Here is a 20,695-nt window from a genome sequence, read left to right as displayed (position 1 = left end):
AAGCTAAGTAGCTCACAAAGTTAGCATTGGTATCAGTACTCTGTATCAACCGATAATAAAGAATCAGGTATCGATATCAGAAGAGAAAAAATATATATCGGTGCATAATTTGTTAAAAGCAGAATCTTAATCTTAGTATGTGGTCTAGGTATCTAGTACAAGTGTGCATTCAAGCTGGTACGGACATCACAAGTTTGTGCAAAAGCCTGATAAGTAGATCAAATCCACCAAAGAGCCGTCTGAACGTGTTCTCCAACATAAGAGATCAGACAAAAAAAAAAGGTCTTAACACGGTCAGCGTCACACATTTGTTTAAGCTTGAACAGTGGCCTAAAAATAAAAGGAGAATCTCGAATATTTCTTCATTTTATTTGTCATAACTTTTCTTTGTTTTAAATTTTTCAAAATTCTAAAATGTTTATTTCCAGATAAACGAAGGAAATTCCAGATTCACAGCTGATTCCAGATTCACAACTACCACGTATAAGAAATATAACAATATAGCAACTGCTTTATGCCACACTGCCCAGTTCAACACACACAGAGACAACAATAATTTACCTGATCGCCACACTTTTTAAGGCAGAGTAAAGAAAATAAGTCCTGCAGTTGATCGAACACAGCAGCTTGGCAACTGCTCAACTGTGTCTCTTTTAGTTTGTGTTTTACTCAAAACCCCATACAGCAGCACATGTGCAACAGTGGAATGTCTAGCCAGGCTAAGTGTCTTGAGGCCAGCACATGCAAACCACATAGTCAAAATAAGACCTTATCTGGGATATTACTCATACTGTACACTGTTTGAATGGGAACATTTAAAGGAAGCATATCCAGTGTTTTTACCATGAAGTAAATGAACAGAGCCATATGGCTATAGGCTAAATAAACGGATATGTAAATTCATTCAAAATGGGCTGTTTTTCAGGTTTTCTATCCATATATGAACTCAACCGTGAATGGTATGTTTTGAAACATTATTTGCTACTACATTATTTAAGAAAAACACTGGTATTCCATGATTACGGGCCCTTTAACAGAATAAGATATAATATTAGTATTAGTGCTATGACTGAGTCCATGCTAGTTATCAAGGCTTTAAATTTGGCTGAATTTAGACATAGCTGCAGAAACAGAAGTGAGAACAGCTCACGTTCTCATGTTTTGAAAGCTTCTGCCCTCTTGCACTGATCTGAAGCGAGTTCTGTGCTTTCTCTTAAAACAGTTTGGAGCAAGCTGGTCCAAATCCAGCCTGAGAGGGCATTTTCTACCAACATACACCCACAGATCACATCTCTTCTTTCATTAGGGAATTAGAGAGAGAAAACGGGTTGGCAACAGAAAACAGAATGAATCTATCTATCTGCATCTCTCTCTCTGTACCTGAGGTAGTGAACTACAATAATATCCCAAATGATCAGTGTATGTTCGGGCAGGTACTGGGTGTGGCCTGGTGTTGTTCTGACTGCGCGCACACTTTTACACCTTATTCCTGGCAAATGCTTACATGAAAGTGAAACTGAAATCAAAACCTTAACAAAACACCAGGCCAGTATGGCCTTGGCAGAGCTACAGCCCTTTCTGGCACTGATTACAGACCAGGTTTGACAGACCAGGCTTCGGTCACAGATTAACACAAAAAAAAAGGCGCTCGTGTTTGGTAACCTTCTCCCCAACAAGACTAACACGCAGCAGCTTTCACTCAGGATAAGCAAACCCAGCAAGTCCACTCCGAATCAATACCACACCAAAGCTGTTTCCTCTCCAGCTCAAATGGAGGCTGATAATTCTGACAGGTTCCCGGGCACCGTGGCTTCTGCAGCCTCTCTACAGTCAGACTGCTTCGCTGTAAATCGCAAAATGCCTTGTGCACACACTGGCTTCATTGTGTACCCGTGCAAATGTAGTGTTAGATAAGAGATCCTCACAAGTACACAATGCAACCACTTTGGCTTTTAAGAAAGAAAGAAAAGAAAAAAAAACAAACAACAAAAAAACAAAATCTATGCAAATTGAGAGGTCAGCTTTCACGACGTTAGAATAAACTACAAATTGTTCCTAAATAAATAAATGAATGAATGAACATAATGTCATCAATGTCAACATATTTTACTGCGCCCTCTCTGTTTTGGATTTATTTGTATCTCATTTTTCCACTGAAAACATTTATTGTTGGTTTTAGTCATTGTGTTTTTACATGACCACTTTACAGCCTCTCTTTATCCCTTACAATTCAACAGGCTGATTTTGTTACTGTGCACTGAAGATCGAGACATCGCTGTTGTTGAGACAAAACCTTGCTCTCTGTTCTGACTGGCTGTCCTGTATTGTGCCTCAGTGCGAACTGAAACACACCATAAAACTTCAGTGTAAATGGGTTTGGCTAAACTGCTCTAAGCTGAATACATGCGAATATGTCGATTTCTGTCACATTACAAAAGTTGCCATTAATTGAAAAACGGGCTGTTTTCATTGTTTACATACTGTATCAAACGCTTACTTCAAAAAATAAAAAAAGGGATGAAAATTCAGTGTCACGTCATATTGGACCTTTAAGTCTCCCCCTCCTCCCAATACCATCATTCAGCCATGCTTCTCATCCAACGTTTGCCGCAGCAATCTCTACAGTAATACTTTCTGATTTAAAGACTACATAAACCCTCTCTAATGATGCATCTTGAAGATGGGTAGAGCAATTCTGAGGCAGAAACCTGGTGGTGGGGGGAGGGGGTGGGCTGTTTGTTTTGGTTTGTTTTGTTTGCACTAGCTGGCGAATTGTAAAGCAAACCAGGTAGTTCATGTTACCGCTGCAAAGCTGAATATCACATCCACATTTATAGTCGTATGTAAAAGTCTGAACACCCCTGGTCAAATTACATGTATTGCTGATTATTTACAATACAATAAACATTATTGTGACAACTGGTTAAGACACCTCCTACAAAGAACGCACTTAAATACAACATTTAGTGCACATTTTCTGTTTATCTGCTATGTTTAACATACTGGAAAAATAAATAAATAAATAAATAAATTCCCTTTTACAAAGGCCATTTTCTCAGAAACCACTCAAGCAAATCTATGAGATTTCTTAACAACTCGACGCTGTTTATGATCAGTGGGTGATAACTTAAGTATTCATGCTGCTACTCAGTGATCAAAACCTTTCATTATTTGTTAAAAACATTAGCCTCGTAGCTAACTAAAACACCAAACGTCTGACATCGACATGTTGTGGCTGATCGACTATTAGGGGTAAGGAGAAAACTGTAACTTTGATTAAATTAGTTAAGCTATTTCTTTAATTGGGATCATCTTCCTCTTTCTCACAAGGCCAAAACAGGAGTAACCCTGACACCCCACACCTATTCAGACAGGATTAACAACGTGTAAACACAATTAATTCAGTTTAATAACTGGTTGTTATGAAGGGATGAAAAGCTGACTGACGACAGGCCTGCTGTGTGACTATGACTCATGAGCAACAGGGATTAAGCTGCTGTGCTTGGGCAACAATCTACAATGGTCAACAATGAAAAGGTAGGTTCCTGCATTAGCACAAGCGCAGAAAGTCAACTCAAGCTCAACCAAGTTACAGTGGGCTTTCCCAGTCAGTGAGAAAACACTTCTATTAATGTTTGTAGAAAGATAAAATACAGATTGTATACATGTTTAATGTACAGCACCTCCACTTTTTACAGGTATTTTATCTAAGATGCTTCTACAAAGTGTACATTGATGTAAACCATCTACTACGACTGTATCAAAGAACTAGACTTAAGATCACCAAACTACATTTAAGAACCAAAACTGGGTGCTCTGCAAACATGTTCTGTGATGAGCAGAGTTGTCATCATGCTAACTAAGCTACTGTTAACCAGCTCCTCTCTTCTAGTTGGCAGCGCTGTTTAATATTCATAAATTTTCAGATAGTTTGACATTTATGAAATAACGGCTTGAAATAAATCACGTACTGTGTTTACTTATTTCGTGACCATGTAAGCAAACTTCCCTTTTTATTTATTTTTGTTTTATCTAGAAATAATGCAGAAGAACAGCGCCATAAATGCTTTCACGTCAGCTACGACGCCCCTATTAAGGCATTATGCCATAATACATAAGCAGGTCAAACACAAAGTTGATTGGTATTTTTGTTCCACTTAAGACCCTGAAACTGTCATAAGCATTTTCATTACTAACTTAATGCTCAAGAGACAGAGACAGAGAGAGGCCCTTGTCATATCCAGCAGACTGCACTGATAACAGTGTGTAAAATGTTTAACTACTCCATATGACAGCCACGTTTCCCCCCACACTTGGCTGCACTTGCTCCAGTTTGTCTAGGTTTCAGCTGACGCGCTACATGCATGTCCACATACGGTGCTACAACTAGCACAAAACCCGCAAAAACCCGCAAACGCAGATGAATTAAATATCTACCACTCACCTTCTCTGCACAGACGCATGGCTTCTCGATTCTTCCCGCACTCTTTGAAACTTTCCTCTGAATCTGCACCTACACAGGAATAAAAAGAAAACAAGGTCAAAACTCCAAGAACTGAGTGGGACGGTTATAGAAGGGATACCATTAAATTTTTTGTAGTTGTTCAGGTATCAAAATAAATAATTCAAACAAAATAAGTAGGTAGGTAGATAGATAAGACAGACAGACAGACAGACAGACAGACAGACAGCCCAATTCTACAATCTCCAGTCCACTTTTTCAGCATCAAAGATAAATTTGGGTTCATAAAAAGATGTTATTTTCAATTGAACTCCATTTGTATGAAAGACAAAAAGGTAACATTACTTGTTCTAATCCATTTAAAGTGACAACATTTTGCACAGTTGTGATATAAATGAGCATCTAAGAGCATCTGAGTTTTATAAGTAATGTAATTTTCATCCTTTTATTCACAATCAAATACAAAAATTCAGCCTCATGTGACCAAAAGACGAGATTCAACAAGACAAAGGGGAATTCCACCCACTAAAATTTCATTATAAATAAATCCTAAAGGTGTACACAAAGTCATTCAGAGGGGTTTGATGTGAAACTTCATAGCGGTGGTGATAGAAACCAGACATGAGAAGAGCTAAATGCCTCCAAAAGCTACCTTAAAGAGAACTGTTACAAGAAATGGTTACAAATACCTGAGACGTTGTTTGACAAATCTGAGAAAGTTTTGCCCAAAATGTCATTTTAAAAATACAAAATCATTGCAGGGATTTTTTTAGGGCAAAACAGTCTCAAAAAGAAAACTTATCAGGAGGGATTTTCTACCATTTCATCATCATCATCATCATCATCATACATGAACATTCAGAAAGACACATCGTGACCTCTGGTTCCCATCACCACCACTGTAAAGAAATTCTAGTTCATAAGATTCTCTATAATTAACCGCTTCACCTCCCTGAGACCACCGGTGGTTCCAAAAACCACTTCGTCGTATCCTTCATAACTTTCATATTTCATAAGCTACATTCAAAAAACGGTCTTCTTTCCAGTCAAACAGATGGTGATGTAACTTTAAACCCTCATAATAAAAGAAGCTGAGCTCACAAGTGTTTTTTCTACCGAAAGTCAAAAGTTTTCCACAAATCTGGGCTATAAACTATAAACAGATGGCGTCTCTTCAGTGATCTGCTCTGTAAAAATGATTTTTATAAAATAATACAAAGAGCGTGTAAGATTTTTGGCTTTCGGCAGTAAATTGTACGTATACAGCAATAAGTGTGATCATAAAACACATTTTCTGTTAATTTGAAGGGAACTTTGAAATTTATTTATTTATTTCATGCAGTTGCTGAATAATTTCCCTTCTGAGATGCTCATGTAAATTCAGATGGACAAACCAAAGAAGACCCTGGAGAATAAGCTTAACTATTTCCCTGCACATCGCTTTAACTAGCTACATCTCAACAAGTGAATTAGAGAGAATTTTTAAAAACTGGTCGATTTCCCGTTTTACTGGTTTAAAAATCACTTTTAAACCAAACATTTTGATCGATTTGAAAAAGAAAATCGTTGCGCTTTTCCGATGTGGGCATTAAAGGGTTAAAGAAAACACGTTTTCATGAGAGGATCGATTCTCGGTGTCGATACTCGAGTATCGGTCTGCCCACCCTCAGCGTGTCGGCGTGCGCTGCGTGTGTGTTTTTCCTCCACTCACCGTCGCCCCCGTGGAGTTTGACGGCGTCCGCCCAGCTGCTCCACGACTGGCCCGGCGTGATCTGCGGGCTGGGGAGGGAGGCGGGCGCCATTGCTGTGGCTGCTTCTCCCCGCTGGAGCTGCTGCTGCTGGAGCTGCTGTCTGGCCGCTCTGCTCCGCTCCCCCCTCACCTCCTCATCGGCCCTGTCCGACATGCTTCCCGCTGGGACACAGAAACACACACATACACCCGCACTGAGAGAGAGAGAGAGAGAGAGACAGAGAGAGAGGGGGGGGCGAGAGAGAGAGAGAGAGAGAGAGAGAGAGAGAGAGACGGTTAATTTCAGCGCGCTCCGTGTTGCTTCGCTGAGGTAAAGAAGAAAAAAAAACACGAAGCTGAAGTCGCTTCTTATTCGCCAGCTTGTCGTTCGAATTCTCCCGTTCCACCTTAAACGGTGCAGCAGTTACACTCTGGCGTCTCAGGCACTAGAATGTAACTGCTGCACTATTTAAGGTGGAACGGGAAAATTCGAAAAAGAAACTAGCGAATATGAAACCAACTTCAGCACCATTTGTCCACGCGACGCTGGTTTAAAAGCCAACAGCCAAAAAAAAAAAAAAAAGTTTAAGATGGACTGAAAAACTTCCGGGTAGTCGACTGCCAAGACCATTAGCACCGTTTTTTCTCCCATTGTGAAGCACTGCTGCTCACAGGACTTCCTACAACAACAAACGCTCAACTACAGCTAGCTAGAACATTAATACACGCCAGAGAACGAGGCCACAAACCAGTTCTAGCGTCACTCCACCGGCCGCCTGTTACCTTTAGAGCTGACTGTAAAACTATGACTTCTTTAAACCCCTCAAAATGCTTTAGGACCCTCATATCTGTCTGAATGCCTGAAACTGCCAACTCGTATCAGCGCTGACATTCTCCGCATGAAAAAGAGCCTTTTTGCTTCATGAGCTAAAGATCTGGAACACCTAATCTGGTTCTTCAAGGGTTCTTTAGTAAATGGCATGGTTCTATTTAGAACCACGAGTTCTACACAGAACTATTTAATGCTTAAGAAGTTCTCTGCATGATGGAATGGCTCTTCAGATTGATGGAGAGTGTGTTGAGTGTGGTTTTATATAGCACTGCTATTGTTACAAGCTTGGCATTGTAGCAACAGCAGAACTCTGGTATGAAATCGTTCTATATAGAACTCATGGTTCTAAACAGAGCCCTTCCGTTGAAGAACCATCTTTTTTTTCTTTGAGTGTACCAATAAAATATTCACCAGGCTCTGTTTTTAAAACAATTATAAATGTACTTATTCAATTTTAATATCACTGCACTGAAACGCATTTTGAGCTGCATTTTAAAGGAGAAATCTGCCAATTTCTCAAAATTACAGCATAATTCAATAAACCAATGTTTGAGATGTGAAGTAAGTGAATGACTTTCTGTGAAATGGCGCATCGTAAAGACCCTTACTGGCTCAGATTTCTTTACAGTGGTAATGATGGGAACCAGGAGCTGTAATAACATCGTTGTATGTACTGTCCAAAAGGCCCTGTGAACCTACGCGAATGTGTATATCGCTGTTGTCAGAAGAAAACCCTGTATCTCCATTTTTGTCGTTTTTCAGTTTTTGATGTATTTTGAAAAAGCCTGTTGTCCTTTATATTGTACATAAATTTCATGATGAACAGACCAAAAGAAACAGCACAAAATTACTTGGAAAGACGTCTGGTTCCACTGACTTACATTAAAAGTAAAGGTTTTTTCCTTCTCCTGTAGTTACTATTTTGGTGATACGATGTTTTCTTTAGACAACAGCGATAATTAATGTTAATAATTGTAAAACTGAGGTTGATTTGTACTATTTTGCCTCGCAACAGCATAGATGTACCTCTCAGCCATGAATGCAATTTTAAAAAGTCTGTTTTAGGCCAAAAGCTTCTCAGAACTATTATAACACAAAGTCTCAGACATCAGGCAGCAAATTCGTAACCATTGCTAGTGAGGTAATTTTCAATGCATCAGACATCTGGTTCCTATCACCACCACTGCAAACAAGTCGGAATTTTTCTAGAGCAGAGCATTTTACATCAAACCACTCTGAAAGATGGCTTGTAAATCTTAGTAAATTTAGTGATGCTGAAATGTTTTATTGTTAATAATATTATCATTATTGGTGCTGTTGTTATTGCTCAACAAAACCCCAAGTCCATGTTCACATGAAACCCTCCTTTATTCAGTCATTCCTGAAATGTTTTATGCATATACACTAAAATAACATGTAAAAGTGTTTGCAAACACTATACAAACGTGCTGTAAAGTAACTTTAGTCCAATATAGGCTACACTATGCTTAATAGCAAAGCGAGCTGCAGACTAAATCGCTGTAGTCTGAAGAGTCTCTCCAGCATGGTGTGTCAGCCTATCAGTGTGTATCCACAGGCCAGTCCTCAGAGACCAGAGACTAAACCTACACAATCGTAAACGGCTTAGAGGGGAATTCCCCTGATTTTTAAAAATATCCTGCAAAATTCATCGGTTGCGATGTAAAGTCTTTCAGAGTAGTTTGATGTGAAATTGTTCACCACAGAAAAATGTACCTACTCACATTTCTTTACAGTGGGTGACATGAACCAGGGGGGCGTAATCGACTACGGCACAAATATAACCATTTTATTTACATCCAAAACCACCACTGAATGTACATGTGCCAGTTTGTACGTCTCTACCCAGCATGCATTTTAAAAATAGGTTTTGGAACAAAAACGTCTCTCAACCATCAACTATCGTCTCAAAATAATCAGAAAACGATGTCTGAGGCATCAGGCCACGTATTCATACTGCTATAGCATAATAACCAAGTCGAGGCATCAGCCACTGCAGACTTCTGGATCCTATCACTGCTGTGGTGAACAGGTCTGAGTCTGCACATTTTTCTAGAACGGAGCATTTTGCATCAAACCAGTCTGCATGGCTTTACATCTTATGCAGAAATTTTGAAAAAATCATCTTTGAGTGATTCAGTCAGTACTGTAGCAAAAAAAGACTTGCCTATTACACGAAATCAATCGCTCCTGAAAGGCCCTCTGTTAGCTGTTCGTTAAAAATTTATGTATTTAGTTAGAAACCGTTGATCAGAATCCTCTCTAAAATTTCTTGTCCCACTGAAAACACACGTACGCTTCATGGTCCCCACCCAACACACACTTGCAGCAGGGAAAAAAACCCTGTTAGGTCTGTCAGAGAAGAAGACACATAATAAGCCGTCACCACTGTCATTAAACATGCTCAAAGACTGGCTAGCAGGCTTGTCTTTTTCCTACCTCACCCTAAGGGTTTTACCCCTCAATGGCAACTAATTTCGTCCAGTGGGCAAGCGGCCTGAAAATACTGGGTAAATTTCTCCAAACGGACTCGCACAGTCTGAATGAACGATGGATTCGGCATGGAATCTTCTTTCATCCTAATCTTGAATCGCAGATCATTCTCAGTCGAGGATCACTGTCCGACAGTGCAATTCAGACGATTAACTTTCATGTGTACCCGGAACGCCACTTCTCCGAACGCATTCAAGTTCATCCTTGAAAAAAGGTCAAAAACAACTCAAAGAATGGAGCAAACACACACTGCATAACAGAGCACATGCAGTTACATAATACATACGCTCCGAAAAATGTATTTATTCAGATCATGATACTGATCTGCACTGTGTTATGAATAAATCTCTTTATTCCAGCCTTCACTTACAGTGTGTGAGACTGACACACTTTCAAAGGAAAAAGAACAGCTTCATTTGCAAAGATGGAATAACTGGAAACTGACAAGGCACACACAAACTTTGAAGTCAATTTTGTGCACTTAAAGTATTTATCTTGTTAAAGATATTAGACTTGTAATATACATTTATTATTTTAAAATATCTTACCCTTTACTTTCATACAGAGGTGGGCAACAGGACGACATTCACTGATATTGCGATGCATTAGATCACGTCACAACAGGCTGAGTATATGAGTATTGTTTGTACTTACAGATGCTATAATCATTGTTTGAGTGGATTTAGTGCAGTCCAGTATGTTCTTTTAGTCTGTTCCAACTTACCAAATTTAGACAAATTTAAACTATCTACTGCGACCCAGAAGGAGAAGCAGCTTGGAAAATGTTTGTATCTATTGCGATGCACATCTTGTATCATAAAAATGTCTTGAAGTATCATGATTTTATTATTACTGTCATATCGCCCATCCGTACAGACCTTCGTAGGTGTATTTGACAGATGGAGGTTAGTGCTGGTTTAGCTCTAGAGTTTGAAGAACGAAGGCAGAACTACTTCACCGTTTTGCATTTTTCCTTTTTTCAGTCATCTGAACTGAATCCTTAGTTAAATATCAAGTTAAATCAGATGTGTCGGAGCAAGACGTGTCTTTCCACTGCTCTAGACAAAGATTTTTAGTGCAAAATCCTCATTAACAGTTTAATTAATTTTAAAACTGTAGGTAGTGTGTGTGGAGAAAAATCCCAAAAAATATAGCTACAGCTCATTTTTGGGCACATCCAAATCATTCATAAGAATCTCAAACGTTCGCACTTACCATAATAAAATGCAAGTGCAGATCAGTATAAAACAGGATGTGTCCAATAAAACTTTCAAACATATGTTCACATTAGGAGAAAATAAGTTGACCCAAGTGTGCCTATAAAATATCTATAAACAGTAAAAAAACAAAACAAAACAAAAAAAAAACTAAACCCTAAAATATAAAATGCACTTATAAGTTTACAAATTTGTAAGTTTCTAATCAATTATAAGAGCACTATTATAGAAATGGGGAATAGGAATAAAATGTCAGTCATCATTCAACATGTTATAATTAATTTGAAATAATATTTTACTGAGAAAATTGCAGATTGATCTGTCACTTGTCCCTAATTTCAGCTACAAATCTAGATTCTTCCCTTAAACATTGAAACTAGACTTCACGATAAATGTTTTGTGAGCAAATTCTACTATTATTTAATGTTTCTAAAGTTTTGGTAGTGAGAAATGTAAAGAAATTATATATATATATATATATATTGTGTCCAAGACTTATTATAACATAACCAAACAATTACTTAAGGTCCAAACAAATCAAAAAAAGTTAACACATTTGGATGGAAGATCATGGAAAACAAGAATTTTTCCTATTAAATCACGAGAAAATTAACTGAGGTAATACAACAAGTTATTAGACCTGGGCTATAGGGCGATGTAATCCAATATCAACGATGGACAAGTAACCTGATGACAATGTGTAAAAGGCGTTAATCGTCGTTTGGTAAAAGAACTGAGAGAGAACTATAAATATATATAAACTATAAAGAGGACTAATTTATAGTTAAACCACTTGGAAGAGAGAGACAGAGTGAGCGAGCCATGCACTTTAATGCTAGCTTTACCGTATGGATTCCCCCTTAATTTTCTTTAATGGAATCGAAAAACGAATGCCAATGTGCTTTGGAACTTCTGCTCGCCTCATAGCGACTCGCTGCTGCTCAAAATGAGCTATAATGAAAAAGTTAACCCTAACCCGGAGAGTTCATCTGATCCTCCTCTACGACCAGTGTGCAGTATTTTCTGTACAGCTGGTTAGCTGAATTATAAAAATGCCGCTGTAAAGATAGAAAATGCCTTGTTTTTAATGTGGGAAGCATGTGGGCACAGCTTTGGAAGCCACTTGCAGTCTGAAGTTAGCATGCAAGTTGCTGTGAATCTGCACCAGAAGAAGCTCAGGAACACAAGTGTTTGTTTGCAACAACACTTACATAATGTTTGCTGAAGTAGTTCTCAAATGATGCTGGGCTACTCAGTATCACATTATTTAACATGCACGTTTCACTAGATTTTAAATAAATCAACATTTAAAAAGCATATAGACTAAAACAGAATAGAAAAGCAGGTCAAAGCTGCCTCGGACCACTTTTTTTGGAGGGGTGGGCAATATTATCAATAACTGCAATTTTTTAACTAGAAAATACTGTCCTAATTATTTTCAGGTACATCAACTAAGAAAGTTTTAAAGGTGCATTTTGATTTCAGCCTGACTTATTTTAGAAGTACCAGCTGTCTGGTTAGCTCACTAATCAACCAGAGGGGGGAACAAATAAAACCCCACTATACTGATTTTCACCAAACTCTCGTGCCTATTAAAGCCTCAACAACAAGAAAGACAGAATGCCTACCTCCATTAAACTATTCTGAAAGCAGAAGATCAGGTCTGAGTTTAGTACGCAAAGTATGATTATGGCACTAAATATCAAATCTACCTACAAAACCGTGCTATGAATGCCAAGTGTTGAGCTTGTATGTAGAAGATGAGTTTATATGTAAAGAGAGCAATGTTTACCAATGCAACCAACACACATCAACAAAAGGAAAATGGAAAAACAACCTCCTCAATAAATAATGAGCACGGCAGAATCACAAGGAGAACAAATCAAATCTCATAACCGCATTGTGATAACAGCATAGTAACAGCTATGCAGCAGTGATCACTCATGAAAATGTGTGCACAAGTTGTGCTGATACTCGCAAATAAAATATTGCCTTTCCTTTTAACTCAGCTCAGAGGAAAGAGTGCACTAATACTGTGAAATTATGCTTTAAAGGACTGTTTCACTGAAAAAAACTGACACAATTTAGCCCATTCCCAAAGTCAATCGGCCAAGAAATGTTTATCATTTTACATTTGCTTCTTTAGTTTCGCTAAGCTAAGTTTTAGTAACAGCCATCTTAAAGCATGAATTGTGTCCATACGGTATTAGAAACCACATAAAGTCTGTTGCAGATCAGCTCAGCTCAATTTGGTTTGAAGTGTGTGGTGACTGAAGCCTTCAGGTAAATGGTGTGAAACTAGCTTCCATCACTTGTTAGCTACATTAGACTCAGAGTAATGGGTTCCATCACTGCCCTGCCCAGGTGAGCACACTATTCTATACGAATAAGAGCCCTTGAGCAAAACTCCTAAAGCTGCATTCGCCTCTGTAACATGATTACACTGCAAGTCACTCTGGAAAAGAGCATCTGCCAGATACGTAACTGTCAATGTATAAAACTTCAAACATGCCTTGGCTGTAACACTACATCAGGGAATTTATATCCATTTGTTTTTTCAGCAATTTATTACTTTAATTCAGTGCAATGACAATTACTGTAAAGTGACACAAAGCACTTTAAATGTTTTCATAGGTGGTGTATTGTATTGCTTTGTGCAGTACTGTATTACTGTAAAACATGTGCACAGGCTCAGGAGAGTTTTGCACCTTTCAGGTACATCAGCTCATCAAAAAAAAACACCCCTGGTCAAATGAAGTGTTGATCTTGAAATAAAAGTGAAAATAGTGAACACATCCTTTAATCATCCTTCAGTTCATAATTACTGTTCATCTGTTGTATTTAACAATAAAAAACTGAAAACAAAATGTGACCCATGCAAAGTTATAGCACATTATATAGTGTACATGTTAACCTCTTAACTCCTTGAGACCACTGGTGGTTCCAAAATTCACTGTCATATTCTTCATAACTCATATTTCATAAGCCACATTCAAAAGGTGGGTGTAGTGTGTCAAATAGATGGTGACGTAACTTTAAACCCTTATAATAAAAGAGGCTGAACTCAATTTCTGTTTCTACTGAAAGTCGACCCATTTTTCCACAAATCTTGGATATAAACTATAAACAGACGGCGTTTCTTCAGCAATTTACTCTGTAAAAATTATTTTTATAAAACAATAGAAAAGGCGTCTAAGATTTTTGGCTTTCAGCAGTAAATTGTAAGCATATAGCAATATGTGCATGATCATAATTTTATAATTTATATATAAATGTACATTTATTTCATGCTGTTACTGAATAATTTGCCTTAGGATTTGGTCATTTAAATTCAGATGAAAAAAACTAAATATATCCTGGAGAATAAGAGGTCAAACTAAATTTGTTATGATAAATACAAATTATGCACAAAACTTTGTAAGAAAATGTCATATTTAACCTCGCTCCCTATAGAGGTTGTCTTCACTTAGAAAATCAGCAAAGCATGCAATTTGACCAGGTCACCTTTTGCATACGACTGTATCTACACAGCTCTCTCATTAATATATATGCCCTATATTCTGCTTTACTGCTTTGTGTTTATTTTATTTACTTCTATTATCTTGTCTTGTATTGTACTGTACTGTACTGTTCTGTAATGTATGGTATGGACACTAGTGTGCCTGTGAGCCTGTGATGTGGAAGGCTGATTTTTTTTTTTGATGGGAAAAAAAAAAAAAAAAAACCCTCATTCTGAGTAAGGTACACCAAACATCTCATACCTAGTCAAAAGTGAAAACTGGAACTCAGCTGTACAAATCAGCAGATCCTCATCAGCTTTGGCGATTCCGTTCGGCCACACGCGCTGAACACAGGACCTGCCGGCGAGACAGCAGAAGCAGAGGGAGAAAGTTGATAGTATTGTTTTCATAGCCTAGCGTGCAATAATCACCGTTTAGGGAGTTAGCTGCACGTCTGTCTGAGGGAGATGCTTCTCGGCCCGAGGCCAAGTGAATCTGGTTGTGGCTTTCTGGTCTCCAGTCTTCACCCTGGTACATGAGCTACTTATGGAGCAACCCGTCGCTGCAGAGTAATCCAATCCACTAAGCACTATCCCTGGTTAACCACCTGAGAGCTCTGCAGTTGGCAGACAGTTAATCCCTCACAGAGATAAAAAGCAGCTCTGAAAACTATTTGGCCTTTTTAGCACGTTTTAAGCTTTAGCTATATAACAATGCAGGTAAGATGAACAGCAAAGGCAACCTGTATCGCAGAGCGAGCAGATACGGCAAATAAAGCAAATGACCATGCTGTGATAAAAATCCATCACATTAAAACAGTGCAGCTTTGGGCCTGTGAAAGGGGCATTCCACCGATTTTTCAAAAAGTCTGCATAGTTCAATCGTTGGGATGTAAACAAAGTCAATCAGAGTGGTTTGATGTGAATTTGATTTCTCACTGCAGAGAAATGAACTGACTCAGATTTCTTTATAGTGGTGATGATAGGAACCAAAGGGGTTAATGTCTACAACGCAAATATATCCATTTTATTTACTGTCAAAATGACCAGCGAACCTACATATCACTGCTATCAGACAAAAACCTTGTATCTTCAAAATGGTAACTTTACAGGAGAAAGAAAAAAACTAATTTACTTTCAATGTAATTCAATGGAACCAGCCCCCCCCCCATCCCTCCCTCCCCAAGTCATTTTGGGTCATTTCTTTTGGTCTATTCATCATGAAATTTACGTACAATGTAAAGGACAACAGGTATTTTCAAATTAGGCCAAACAGTGAAAAACGTCAAAAATTGATATACAAAGTTTTCTTCCCGACAACAGTGATTTGTAATAGTCATCAAGTGTTTATATGTAATATTGATAGCAGTATATCAGAAATACTACTATTTTGCTTTAGAACACTTTACATGTACCTTTCCACCATAAATAGATTTTATAAGAACATGTTTCAGGCCAAAACCTTCTAAAAACTATCAGAAAACAATGTCTCCGGCATCAGGCAGCATATTCATAACTACTAAGCCATATCTTTTTTTCAGGGAGCTTCTAGAGGCATTAAATTCTTCCAATGTCATATTTCTTGCACCACCACTGTGAACAACTCTCTAGAACGGCGCACTTCACATCAACTACTCCGAAAGCTCTGAATGACTTTGTTTAGAAAATTTAGACAAAAAGATGAAATTCCCATTTAAAGATCACGATTCTGCGTCGAAAGCTCTGACATCCTAATTTATAGTTCAAGTCTGACATTATCACAAGCTGTGGAAATGCCATTTATATAAATAGTGATGCTGCGTTGTGGTTATTCAGTGTGACTGTAGGCCTGCAGTTTGTGTAACTGGCGAGGGAGGAGGAATTTCCCCACGAGGGTGCTGGTATGAAGCTCATCAAAGCTTCTGATGAACTTTCTTTCTTTGTGGTCACAAAGTTTTCTCAGGAAGTGGATGGAAATATCATGTCGCTAATGTCTTCTTAGAAAAGGCCCGACTGTAAAACGAGGGGGTTCAGTTTTGTCTGTCGTGTAATGCAAGTCATAAAATTAGATCACACTTTTGGTAACTACTAAAGAAATGTTTTCTAATCCTGACCTACAGAAGGTCAGTAAGTAAAAATGCTCTTTTGACTATTAGATTAGTCTGAAGCCGCAGATCTAGATCGTTACATAAGATGGAAATTAAGTGTGAAGTGTGAAAACAAGCCATGATGAAATTACTTTTATTCTACGTTAGATTTTTAGCAAATATGCATAAATGCACATATATAAGGGTTACATACATTTACGATGATCTAGAGGCACTTCTGTTAAAATCTTGTTTCTGCATATTGTGGCTACACCTCCTAAAACCCCTTCAAAGTCTGTGAACATTATAAAAGATTACAGGGCCTGACTCAGACGCCCACATTTTGAACTCAAAGACCTAAAGCATAAAGGACTACGGACTTTTCAGACTCTAAATGGACAAAAGTCAGCAAAACTCAAAATCTTTCCAAAACTTTCTTTACAGTGCGATTATATCCTTTAGTCATGATCATAAAAATTAGACGTGGTTTCATCTTAAGACGCAACACAAATCAGGTCTACACAACAAATATAAGGCTGATCAACCAATGTGAAGTGTTCAAGAACGGCCACCTTAATTTAATACTATTAAAAATTAAATGAGCTGGACGACTGAAAACCTTCCGAGCACCTAAGGGTTAATTTTTGCATTGAACTGTGACCCAGAAAATGATGTTTGAAATAGAGGCCATAGTTTTGTCAGGCTTCCTACGATTCCTTGTTCTTTGATTTTACAAGTATGTGCTGACAATGGAGTAAAACACTGCCATTATAGTACATAATCTTCCATGATAATGAGCTACCGATAATGCACTTTAAATGCAAGGGCAGTGTCCCACTTTATCTCTCCAACTGTCGCACTCAGAAAGCTGAAAGGTGTCCAACACTCTTTAAGCAAACGCAGCACTGGGTGGGAAAATAGTTATTAACATATTTCAGCATAGAAGTGCGGATAAGCTGCAATTCAAATGGCTCTAATATCAGGTGAGCGCTCTGTTTAACATGAATCCACTCTTACCACAAGCTCATATGCCTTGAGTTACTAATACCGTAGAACTCAACACCCCTCGATGATTAAAAGCCTTCAGGGACATGAAGAGGTTATAATTGCAATGACTCAGCCGATAAGCAGCACCTTCACTTCCAGTTCTTAAAAAAGCAAAACTGCGTCACCAAATATTTGGATTTTCTGAAACATCATGTTTTTTTTTTCTTCTGCAAAGTGACTGTTACTAATCATTGGACTTGTTGGATATTCTTGAAGATAATAACAAACTGCACAACCAATTTTAAGATAACATAAGTACAGTAGCCTTGATTTATATTAGCCGGCAATGTAATTACCAAGATGACTGGAAACCTTCACAGTGAGCATGGACAACAATGCACATTTCAACAAACGACTATCTACTTATTATCAACTGATGCTACTGTGATGCAAATTCTTTTACAATGTACCACATGTGACTGTTATCGAGCCTTAGCCTATAGCATGATACTTAATATTTCATTAATTACATAATAACACTATAATTACCACAGGGGTCGGTTTTACCATCGCTTCATAATTGACAATGAAGACTGACCTTAAAACCCAGTGGTCCTTTATGTTCACTGAGAATGAAAGAATGGTAGTCGGCATAATATCAGCATTTCTTTAAATGACCGCAATATCTGACCGCATCAATTATCGGCCTCTGATTTCTTCAGACTGAACTGAACCGACAAGTCCACAACTTATAACAGTCTCGCTTTCAACTGTGAGAGTAATCTCACGAAACATCTGCGCAGTTGTTTCCTAGAAAGGTTTTTGTGTTAAAAGTCAAGGCGAATCGACTTTCAGACTTATGATTATTCCATGAACTGCATTACAAGCATTGGGATTACAGCACAAGTCCATTCACCTTAATTTACTACCATCAGGGCTTTCACAGCGACAGCTCAAAACCCCTCACTTGGAGTAAATTCACAACCCAAGCTCTGCTGGTTCTGACGTGTGGGGCAACTTATAAAGTTTCACTTCCAACTCCCTGAAGCACCGACTCATCTCACACATTTGCATAGTTGTTTGCTAAAAAATTTCAAAACGTGAGGGTTTTTTTGGCCCATGGACGTGAAGACTAACCCAAAAACTGCATTACAGGTTTAAATACTACGTAAACGCACTCCTCTTGTTATTAATACTGTACGACATTCTGTAAAAAGGTGGTTCTTCAGAGGTTCTTTAGTAAAGGGGATAGCTCTATTTAGAACCTTTTCATGCGTAAATGATTCTTTGCATGGTGAAATGGTTCCTCAGATTGATGCAGAATGTGCTGCGTATAGTTTTTAGATTTTTTTTTGGAAAATGGTTCTGTACAGCACCAAAAGGGTTCTTCTACTGTTACAGGTTTGCCAAAGTAACAACAAGTTAGAACTTACTAAAGTAAATAAAAAGGTTTTTAGGTGCTTTAAAATAAGATACAGAAGGAGCGAAGGAGGAGATACAGAAGACTGATCTGTTATTGGTACACCCTTAAAAAAGAGATCTTCAAAGGTTCCGTAGTAAAGAGAAGGTTCTATTTAGAACCACCAGCTTTATTAAGAATCATTTCATGCTTAGATCATTCTTTACGTAGTGAAACGGCTCTTCAGATTGACAGAGAATGTGTTGTACATGGTTTTGTTTTAAATGGTTCTACAAAGCACCAAAAAGGGTTCTGTTGCTGTAACAACAGCTGAGTTAGATACGACAGCAGGTGCTTTATATTGCTACACTCTTACAAAAAGACGGTTCTTCAAGGGTTCCTGACTAAACTGAAAGGTTCTATTCAAAACCGTGAGGTCAATACTGAACCACTTCATGCTTAGATGGCTCTCTGGGTCTGATCTATCACTGAACAGGGTTCTGGTGTTGTAACAGTAGCAGAACCATTTCTGGTGCAATTTGCAACCTTTTCAGAAAGGTTCTGTGTACAACCACAGAGAGCATTCTCCATCAATCTGAGGAAGTATTTCGCCGGGCAGAGAGCCATTTGGGCATGAAATTGATGTAAACAGAACCACTGCCTTCACCAAAGAACCGTTTTAAGAGCGCGTGTTTACAGTAGCTAGAGCTAAAACACCGCCACAGACGTCGAGTTATCTGCAGCGAAACTGACAGCGACCGTTCGTAAGTCGACTTACACAGTTTCACTTCCAACTCTGAGAAGCACAGTCGTCTCACGGCCGTTTGCAGAAGCTATTCGTGAAGAATAAAAACCATCTAACCATGCTGAGCCATTTTCCCCTCGGTCGGGCGACCGTTACTCCATCCACTGCCCTGCCTGGTCACTTGTTTTGCGCCGTGCTGGTAGGTTAGCTGCCTCCTTCAGCCGAACAAGTGCACTTTGCAGAGAGTGAAAGCGAAAAAAAGGAGGCAAAACTGGCCCAAAACAAGAAAATATAATCAAGCAAAAGAGTTTCTGACAGCATGACTGAGCCTAAGGGATTTGTCAGGGAGCAAAAAGCGAGAATTAAAGTTGGTGGAGAATTACGTCACCAAAATAAAATGTTAGTGACATTCAGAGAGAGGAGGGAGGGAGAGAGAGAGGAGGGAGGGAGGGAGAGGGGGAGAGGAGGAGGAGGGGGGCGCGGTAGCAGCAAGTTAGCTTCGGCTGCTAACAGCTGCAGCCATTTGGAGCAGAAAAACCCCGAACAGCCATTAGCAGCTAACAGCGCTCTCCTCTTTTGTTCCCTTACCTTTCCGTCCTCCGGCTCCGAGGGGAGAAGGGGCTCCGAAAGCGAAGCAATACGCTCGCTTCTGGGCGCGCTGGAGACGAAGACGGGGCTCGGGAACTAAAGTAAAAGAAGGGGGAGCGAACGCGGTGCTCAGTGACTGTGGAGGTCTCCACCAGGTGCGTCCATGTCTGTTTACCACGCAGCATTCTGGGACGAGCGCGTCACCGCGGCGGCCCGCGCGCGCATGCGCTCGCTCTCGCGCCGCCCGCTCGCTCACACGTCGCTGTTGCTGCGCGACGCTCTTGGCTTCCCATTCGCCACCGTCTCGTTCGAATTTACACGTTCCACCTTAATTGGCGAGGCAGTTACCTGAGGCGCCAGGCTGTAACTGCTGCGCCATTTAAGGTGGAACGGGAACATTCGAGCAGAGGGCGAACGTGTCTGTTTTTATTTGTGGGAAATCTCGCCTCGAGCGAAACCGTGTTGTGATTTACAGTCAGAGGATATGGGGAGAAGAGTGCCGTCACCTCTTCGGGATTTGTCAGACGCTAGGGGGCGCTGCCGAGCGAGTCCAAAATGAATGGGTTAATATTTAAAATCATAGTTTAAGTACTTAAACGTTTATTGTGTGGAAGATGTACGTTCATGACGTCAGTCAGCTTCATTCAGCCAATGAGCTGC

At 39.2% G+C, this 20,695-nt stretch overlaps 1 protein-coding gene across 3 annotated transcripts in view; it reads right to left on the bottom strand.

Annotated features, from left to right (window-relative positions):
* The window catches only part of LOC108435684 (ataxin-7), a 65,254-nt gene extending 45,019 nt beyond the window's left edge, over positions 1–20,235 (bottom strand). The window contains exons 1-4 of one of the 3 annotated variants that reach the window (XM_017711685.2): positions 20,036–20,235; positions 14,513–14,608; positions 6,174–6,406; positions 4,445–4,513 (exon numbers count right to left, since the gene is read on the bottom strand). In XM_017711685.2, the coding sequence (XP_017567174.2) occupies positions 4,445–4,513; positions 6,174–6,406; positions 14,513–14,608; positions 20,036–20,220 (583 nt within the window). In that variant the 5' untranslated portion in view covers positions 20,221–20,235. Of the gene's footprint in view, positions 1–4,444; positions 4,514–6,173; positions 6,407–14,512; positions 14,609–19,480; positions 19,500–19,564; positions 19,818–20,035 lie in introns of those variants that run through there. The other 2 variants (XM_037532264.1, XM_037532265.1) reach the window with 2 other exon arrangements.
* Positions 20,236–20,695: the final 460 nt, after the last annotated feature.

Source organism: Pygocentrus nattereri, chromosome 21, assembly GCF_015220715.1.
Source record: "Pygocentrus nattereri isolate fPygNat1 chromosome 21, fPygNat1.pri, whole genome shotgun sequence".
In the NCBI taxonomy this organism is placed as follows: domain Eukaryota; kingdom Metazoa; phylum Chordata; class Actinopteri; order Characiformes; family Serrasalmidae; genus Pygocentrus; species Pygocentrus nattereri.
This window is presented reverse-complemented; position numbering and strand designations above follow the sequence as displayed.